At 34.9% G+C, this 9306-nt stretch overlaps 1 protein-coding gene and 1 long non-coding RNA gene across 2 annotated transcripts; both read right to left on the bottom strand.

The window, feature by feature from the left end:
* Window positions 1–2200: 2200 nt before the first annotated feature.
* On the bottom strand, window positions 2201–4286 carry LOC147920565 (uncharacterized). Its single transcript, XM_087501141.1, has 7 exons — window positions 4261–4286; window positions 3988–4033; window positions 3790–3938; window positions 3431–3674; window positions 3239–3354; window positions 2742–3180; window positions 2201–2404 (listed from the first exon to the last, which is right to left on the bottom strand). The coding sequence occupies exons 1-7, from the start codon at window positions 4284–4286 to the stop codon at window positions 2201–2203; spliced, it is 1224 nt and encodes a 407-aa protein (XP_087357267.1).
* Window positions 4287–7711: 3425 nt separating this feature from the next.
* LOC104766416 (uncharacterized) lies at window positions 7712–9193 on the bottom strand. Its single transcript, XR_764024.3, has 3 exons — window positions 8926–9193; window positions 8636–8677; window positions 7712–8532 (listed from the first exon to the last, which is right to left on the bottom strand). It is a non-coding gene; the product is annotated as an uncharacterized LOC104766416 (long non-coding RNA).
* Between the last annotated feature and the right edge of the window lie 113 nt (window positions 9194–9306).

Genomic DNA, 9306 nt, shown 5'->3' with positions numbered 1-9306 from the left:
GCTCCTTACGATCCAAAATCACATGTTTATGCAAGAAACTATGCAAATGCAATGCAAATCTACTCTAATGCATAAACAGTTCTAAAACTATGCAATAATGGAAAAATGAGATAGAAAATCATGCAAAAGATGTGAATAAACTAAGGGAAAACAGGGCAAAATATATGAATATCACATACCTATACCTATATGTTGCCTATGTACGTAGGATTCCCAGATGAGACAACTTAATGTGCTCATAATGGAGAGAAACTTATGTACAAACCAGGCACATAAAATTAACGTATATAACGTTAGAGGATCGATTGTACGTACAGAGATGAATAGAACCGTACATAGCGTAACATAAGAAAAGAAGACACTTACAGAAATTAATGTACGTACACAGAACATAATAAGGTTGTTACTGAGTTGATGGTACGTACACAGATGATAAATACCTTACATATACTAATACAGGTTAGTAAGACGTCATAACTCTACATACCTAAACCCTGCAATATACAAAACACTATACCTAAAGAGTGTTTAAACTGATCGGAGCTATGTGGGTGACCAGACGTCAAATAATGTAAGAACGACATCCTCAAATCCCACATGTTACCAAAAAATATGACTCCACATCCACATATCTCACATATTACCAAAAAATATGACCATGTTCTATTTGCAACACGCGTCAAACCAATCTTCACCGGTTCCAAAATCATACAGCTACGGGTATTGTAATATATATGGAACCTAACTTCTTCAACTGTTTGATCTCGAGATGAACTCAGCTTCCGGATAATCTACTGTCACAGACGTACCATCTAGTTGCAGGAAGCAGTCTCGGTCTGGAACCTCATCAAACACTTCTGCAGCAAGTTTCATCCTAATCGAAGGCATGGCCGCATCAAATAGGCCTGTGTAATTTAGACCAACGGCTATACACTCTAAGCACTTCAACGTGTACACACCACAATCACCTTGTTGATGGTTCTGTGGGAGTGTTTTCACCCTGTAATAACTAAATGTCGCTGCCCCGATATTCTGATCTTTGTACCTCCGGTAATATGCTTGTATCAAGCGTGGAATCATTTTAGCGAACGGCTTACACTTTGTTTGTAGAATCGCGTCGTTTCTACCGCTGTTTATGCTATCGTAAACTCTAAGCCTTCAGTGGACTAAGTCAGCTTCGATGGCTACCTAGTGGTTGTTATCGAGGTTGTATGGGAAGAGCAGGGTGTCTACATCGTCAACCCACACCTTGTGTGTCATTCCATATTTTGGCAGCCTCTCCACGTACGTCTCAAAAATACCTTCTCCAAATTCCCATTTCTTAGAGGCTTCCAGTTGTGGGAATTCGTATGCCCACGTACTAACAAACAACAGGTCAAGGAAAGCAATATGATCTGTTATATATGGAGATGGCGTTTGCGTCCCTCTACTACGGAACATATGCATACATGTAATCATGTGTTGCAACACGAGTGAAATGTTTCAGGCATTAGTATACCATAGTTAGCTGCGTAAAATGTTATGGTACAAAACTTCGAAGCATACCGCATCCCATAACCAGCCGAACGTTCGAGTTTGCCATGATTGTTTAGGGGTCAGGAGACGAAAATAATATTCGGCATTCCCAATGCTAGGTACTTTAGCCCTGAATCACAAAATTAACAAATCAGTTATAAATCGTAGTTGATATCCTAATATAAACACTAATCATATCACAACTCTAAATGAACACTTACAAATCATCAGTTAGGATTGACTTCAGCTTTTCAACTTTCTCAGGACTTGCCGCAATGAAAGGATCGTACTCTGCGGGAGAGAGGACTACCCTTGGGTGTTCTGCTCGGCTAATTAATGTAACTTGTATTGATTCGTCATTAGGGCTTACACCTATGTAAGTGACCACTGGATCTACAGATTGAAGATCATCCTCTTTTGAGGGAGGAAACAACTTTTGTAACAAATGTCCAAAATACCTGGCTTTTTCCTTTTCTTTCAGTATATGAGATGATCCAGGAGTACTGGTCCCCTCGGTTAAATCCAAAACAGATTCGCACATTCGATCCGACGGTACAAGGTTACCTCTACTTGGGAGATCACCACTTACCGGATGGATAATATTAATAGGAATGGGTTGTACACCTGCTCCATGTACTTTATCATTAAACTTTACTCTTTTATCACCTTCCTCTATCTGCCAGCTCTATACTCTTTTTCCACGCTGTACACTGTCTACCATCTGCTTTGGAATTCGCTCTAGACTCTTGGCTTCGTTAGCTTTGTCCTCTTGTTCGATTTTAATACTCCTAGACCCCATGATCCTATCTTTAACCGCTAACGGATTCCTAACACAACTTGCAACTTTATAACCATCCTGGGCTGAATGCTTCATCTGATATAGCCATGACTTGAACAAAGACATGTATTTAACGTTATATACAGGACATTTGAAACAAAATATGACCCTGTTAAACTAGAGAAAGAGTAAACACTACAAAATTTGTGTGTACGAAAATCCAATATCAAAATAATTTCCAAATTATACAACTTCACAAAACCAAAATTAAAATTGTTTCTTCGAATATATACATACAAAGACTTCATACTAGCCTTTCTCCTCCTAACGACAACCAAAATTCTGCATCAAAAACCATCGTATCATACTCTTTTACTGAACACTATATATATAACAGTATATATATAGCACTAATAACAATTTGATCAATACGGTACGCAGATCATACCTCCTCTATTTTAGGTTCGTCATTTCTTATTGTACGAGGTCCTTGCGTTCGTTGCGCTCCTTCATCCGTTGAGTTGATAACAACTTTCTTCAATAGTTGAACGTCACTCTCAAAGTTCCCTATCTTACTCTCCATACCTTGAAGTTTGTACACAACTTCCGCTAGAGCTCTAGCAAATGATAACTCAATATTATCCATTTTCGCCCCTAAGGTTTCAACCATAGTAAATAACCTTCCACTAACATCTTCACCCTCCACACCTGACAGCTTATCTCCAGACGCCTTCTCTGCTGAACATTTGTCCCCAACACTTTCTTTCTTCTCTATCGCATTTTTGGCGACATTACTGATACTGGTTGGGGCTGTCTCAACGAAATCATCGTCAGTTACCCCTACAACATGTTGCCTCCTCTCCCTCTTCTTCGAATATTCCCCCTTCCTTTTTTTTTACACAATCCCATTCTCTTTCATCCACTACGCCATTGATCACGTCTAACAGCAGATTATCCAGTTTCTTCTTCAACCCTTCCCCTACACCGTACACAAAAATTTCTCCTGGCCAATCTGGATATATGAACTCCAAAGGTTTTGGTACTAGATGCTTCACCTCAAGCTGCATTTCAGAGACAATAACATCAAATATGAGAAAAAATGCTAACCAAAAATTGTTATGTAAATTGTAGGCATACCCCTCCATTATTAAGGAGTTTGCTCCCAGATATGAAGGCTTCAATATCCTTCCTTGGCCTCCCTCCTCCCCACCTTAACATAGGCAAATCTACACCTTCTCTTACATTCCCATAGCTAGCCCCCAGCACCTTCACGCTCTCAAATGCCCATATCACCAATACATGGACACATCCATGGAGGGTATAAGCATTGTTAGCTAACCCAAGGACTTTTATGGAATCAACTAAACTCTTGAATCCAACCCTACCCCATTGAAAACTCTCAAATGCTTTTTCATTCAACGCCCTTTTTTGCGTATTCCAGAGATATCCTACTGTTACTTGATAAACCAAGCACTCCAACATGCACAAGATACAACCGAACAATCTGAGTCTTCATTTCACCATGCCACCCACGGCAGCTTCTCAAACCCGCAACTAGCTCGTGCCAGTTGGGTCCATTAAAAGCTTTCACATTTAAAGCAACCCATAAAGGTGTATGATCGTCTTCACACTCTGTTTCATCAATCTTCTCACAATTCAAACCACTAATTTCTTCATATTCATATAAAGAGAACCTTAGCAGCGTTCCTCCAACCAAAAACCATACCTCCGATGGAATATCTATTGACAATTGATTGGTCAATAGATAGTGAATGGTCTTTCCACAAAACAAGTAGTTTGATTCCGCTATATCCAATAACACTCCCAGTTGCGATTTCTCTCTTATTTTGTCGTACACCTCATCACCAATGTAGCCTTAATCAGCTAGATTGGACAAACAACAATCATGGTGCTTGCTTCTTATTTGCAGTGGACATTTACCATCCCGATACAACCTACTTGGATACCTCTTGACATCATTGCTTGACCCCATAACTACGATATAAGCATTAGTTTTGTTATTAATTCACCATCACAAAACATATGTTGCTTACTTTATCAACGAATCAACATGAAGTCTCACCAAAATCTTCCGAAAAACAGAGTTCAACAACATACTGAAAACTAACATGAATATATAGACATGACTATCGTCAGAAGTACCCTTCCACAAAATACAACGCCTACTATTTAATACTCAAAATCTTACTAAACAGTACACAATAGAGCTTAAACCACGAAATAGAAATTTAGATTAAGCAACGCAGAGAAGATCGCTATATTTACCTCGTCCTCAACTTCAATCCACCTCGCCCGCAACTCGCTGTCCGTCCGTCGTCCACCCGCCGGCCGTCCTCCACCCAGATTCAGTCCTCTACGCATTGGATCCAAATAGTTTCTAAAATACCCGATCTTAGCCCAACTTTCGTAAGGCAAACACCAAAACATTCAAGGGATCGATTCCTGCTTTTATTGGGATTCTCTATTTTTCCCTTTAAGCATCTTCATTTAAAAAGTAAATGGCATTACTATAATAAAACACACAACCCTGGTTTAAAAGTAATAATCAAAATTTTTTGTATTGTTTGAGTAACTCGGATTTCATTACGTATTGTTATAGTAATAAGCCTACTTTTATGTAATATTCTAGGTAATTTCCCTTCTTTTTTTTTTTTTTTTTTTCTCGTTTTTTTATGATAGAGCCAAAACTACGTACCCAAACTTTTTTTGTTCAAGCTGTTGGGTTAACTGGTTAAGCAGTGGTAGCCTTTCCTTTCCAATTTCCACCACCATATCTCTTTGTTGAAATCCTCTCTAACTCGCTCCAAGAAGGCCATTGGAATCTGCCACAACAACACAAGGCTGCACAAAAAGAAGAGAATTTGTATTGTCATGTACATAAACAAATATGAGAGAAATATAACCTTAAATGCTTACAAATACGAAAACAAACTGTAGAGTATTGCTCATGTATCACCTAGCTTCAAACACAAGAGCGCAAAGCAACTAGCAAGCTAAAGACATAACCACATGCAACAATACATGCTAAAAGTTTGGTTGTAGCAAAGGAAAGTTTTACTTCCATTTAACCAAGACTAACCAAACCTTCTCAGTTCTCACAAACAAGCCAATACATAAGCCGGATGGAATCAGAACACCAAGAAACATAGATCAGGATAAATCAGAATATGCAACAATTACTAAAAGAAATAATATAATCCAATAAAGACACAAAGACTAACTTCATGCATTCGTTAGCACAACAAAGAGAACCTTTAAAATCTACTAATACCGATAAAAAATGAGCAAATATAGATATTGTGGAATCGATTGCAATACAAACACACAAATGTGCATCTACAATGCCTTCGAAAGTGAGAAATTGAAGGTTATTCTTACGTAATCCACCATCGACGATGTAATTAAAGGTGTGCCCATCGCAATTGTATGTGATTGTGAACATGTTAATTTTTAGTCGAAAAAAAGAAGCTTCTTTTTATGACAGATTTTTTATGTGAGGGTAAAAGATAAGTTTGTCATAAAAGAAGTTTACCAAACTCTTAATTTTTGTATGACAGATTTGATTTTTTATGACAGAATTATTTTGGATGACAGTTTTTTAAACTACAGTTATGACAGATTTATAATTGATAACAGATTTATTTTTCACGAGAGACTTATTTATAAAGACACCACAGACTTTCACAATAAAGTAAATTGTCTGGCAGATTTATTTTCCACTGTTATTTCAGATTTATTTTCTTGATTAAAAGTCTGTCGTAACATGAAAGATTTTTTTACAGAAAAATAATTACTAGGCTGACCTCTAGTGATAACAGATTTGTTTTAAGTTACGACAGATTTTTTGATTTAACCAAAAATCTGTCGTTTAATAACAAATTTATAATATTTTGAAAAAATTGCTAAAATGACCTATGTGAATACTATATGTTATGGCAGATTTGTTTACGTTATGACAGTTTTTTTTGTTTGCTTCCAAAAATCTGGTGTTTGATAACAGATTTATTAGATGTAAAATGTAAATATAGTGACAACAGATTTTTTTTAAGTTATATTTTTTTCAGTCATATATTTATTGATTATATTTTTAAACTCATATATTTAAAGCATATTTTATACATTTTAATTTTCCTAAATCATATTTAAAAAAATTATCATCATATTTTAAAATCATATTTTTATATATTATATCATATTTTCATAAATCTTATTTTAATACTTTTTGTATACATTATATTTTAGTAATAATTTCATAAATTATATTTTTAATATAATTATTTAAACAATATAATATTAAACTTCATATTTTTAAATCATATCTTTAGACATAATATTTTTATGAACAATTTTTTGAATATTATTTTTATACATTATATTTTAAATCATATTTTATTTTTATAAATTATATTAAAAATAAAAATATCATATTTTTTATTCATTTTCTATTTTTCATTAATCATATTTTTGAATCAAAATATTAAATACTATATTATTTTTTCTTTTTTTCAAAAAAAACAAAAAATTAAAAAAAAAAAAAAGAATTCTGGTTTTTTAATCTTTTTACCTGAAAATTCATTCTAGTTATTGGATATGATAGAGTGTTAATCTAGCAATTAATTGTCAAATTTGTGTCAAATTGGTATACTTTCACTTATTTTAATTAAGTTTACTTAAGAGCAATTTGAAAGCTCTCTCTTTATTCTTGGTATTATTAAGTTATCCTTAGATTTTAATTATTTTTTTAATAAAAATTAGATATAGAAATATGGGATTTTAGTGGAGAATGCCACTTTTGAAACTAAGGGGGGTGTATTCAAACCATGATTTTGGAGAATTTGATGGGATTTAGGAAATTTAGAATTTTGATAGATTTTAGGGAAGTTGATATGATTTTCTGTAAAACTTTTTCAAATCCCACCTAAAATCATGAGATTTGGATTTCTGTATTTTTAACTAAACAAATCCTCTAAAATCCTCCGGAATCCTAAAAATCATTAAAATCCAAATCCACAAAATTGTTTTGAATAACAGTGGATTTTAAAGTAGATTTTTAAATCATCAGTTCAGTAACAGTGGATTTTAAAGTAGATTTTTAAATCATCAGTTTAATAACAGTGAATTTTAATATATTTTTTAAAATCCATAATTGAATAACATAAGATTTGTAAATTTCACACAAATCATTTCAAATGTCAAGTTGAATACACTCCCCTAAATTTTTGAGAATTGTCAGTTTCGTTATTTGTGGCATAAGCTGAAAAAACTGAACTACCCTTCTTTTAAAGTGAAGAAAAATGATGGCATTAATTCGCTGGAAATTTTGAATCACTGTTGCTGACGGGACTGCTTTGTTGCTGCGCAATGATCATTAGTGGGGGTACGATTTTCTCATTTATCTTTTATAAAAGCTGTTTTGCATTAAAAGATTGGAACATTAAAAATAAAATAAATAAAAAAAGATTGGAACATTAAATTTGTACGGTATGATGAGCTAAAACAGTTTGCATGTTGTTTTTACTGAAAGAGACATGTCCATCAAGCCAGGAGATAGAAGGTTGTCCATCGGAGAAGGTAGTGGTTATGTTGAAAAAGAAGTAGCAACTATGGCGTAAAAAAACGGAAAGAAGAAAAGATAAGACATAAATAGGAAGAGAAAGGTAAAACTTCAGAAAGCAAATGGCCATGATGCTGAAGGGTCGAATCGTAGTGGTTTATGTGAGGAGGGTAACACTGAGCAAGTTGCACTAGACATGGGATAATAGTCCATCAGCTGAGGGGGATCAAGCATAGTCCATCGAGCAAGTGGACAAAAAATTGCTTATCGGAAATTTGGTCCATCGAATTACAAATGGAAGGTCTGAAAAGTACACCTAGCTTGGCCAACGAGGACATAGTTTCAGCTGTTAATCAATATGGGCTCCAATACATGCGTCAGTGTCGTTGATGGACAAGAGCGTTCATTTGTAATGGACACTATTGTCACTTCAAATAATCAGCTCTGATCCACATAAGTAAGTGGCCAAAAACCGGACTGGGAGTTGGATTTGGTTCATCGAAGGACCAAGAGAGCTACATGATAGATAAACACGATTATTAGTACTAGAGAGGTTGAATGATAAACAAATCGGATCTGGTTAATCAAAGTGTTGAGAAGGACACAAATGAGGTGGACATAAATTGGGTTGGATTTGGATCTGGTCCATCGGACTGACAAGAATCTACACGATGGACAAAGGGTTTATTAGCAATAGACAATTTGTTCTAAACTAACCGGATCTTGTTAATCAGTGTAGAAAAATTCATAATCAAGGTGGACATAACCTGGGTAGGATTCGCATCTGGTCCATCGGACTAACAAGAGATCTACATGATAAACAAAGAGTTTATTAGCAATAGACGTTTTTGTGCTAACCTAACCGGATCTGCTCCACTGAAAATCAATACATGACAAACAAAAAGATTAAAAAAAAACAGAAAGACAGTGGACCGTTATGGGTCACAATCGATGGACAATATCCATCGGAGGACAATTTCAAAACCTTACCTAATGGGTCCATAAACAGACAGCTAAGACAATAAATATAATGATAGATAGTGATGGACTTTCGTACCCAGATTCAGGAGAGGGGAAAAGTCCAGAAATAGGGATGAAGCGTTAGTCAGGCGGAACAGACGGTGCAAATGGTCGGAAAATTATTGAGGTAGAAAAAATGGAAATTTCAGTCGTCGGCGAAACGATCTGAGTTTCAATCGCCACAGGTAGAGAGAAAAATAATGGAAGAAGATGAAAAGTTTTGGAATTTTTTTTTTTTTAAGTGCCGTTTATCTAATAATAAATGTCTGACTGCTTTATGTCAATTTTTCATTTCCCTAAAACAACAAAAGTTTAATTGTTTTAGTTTTTATTATTTTTTGTCTTCAAAACAATCAAAGGATAAAATGGTATTTGCATTGAATGTCAATGAATTGTTGTAAGTGGCATTGGTCACAAA

The sequence above is a fragment of the Camelina sativa genome, chromosome 19 (genome assembly GCF_030686135.1).
Source record: "Camelina sativa cultivar CO46 ecotype springtype chromosome 19, ASM3068613v1".
Lineage (NCBI taxonomy): Eukaryota > Viridiplantae > Streptophyta > Magnoliopsida > Brassicales > Brassicaceae > Camelina > Camelina sativa.
This window is presented reverse-complemented; position numbering and strand designations above follow the sequence as displayed.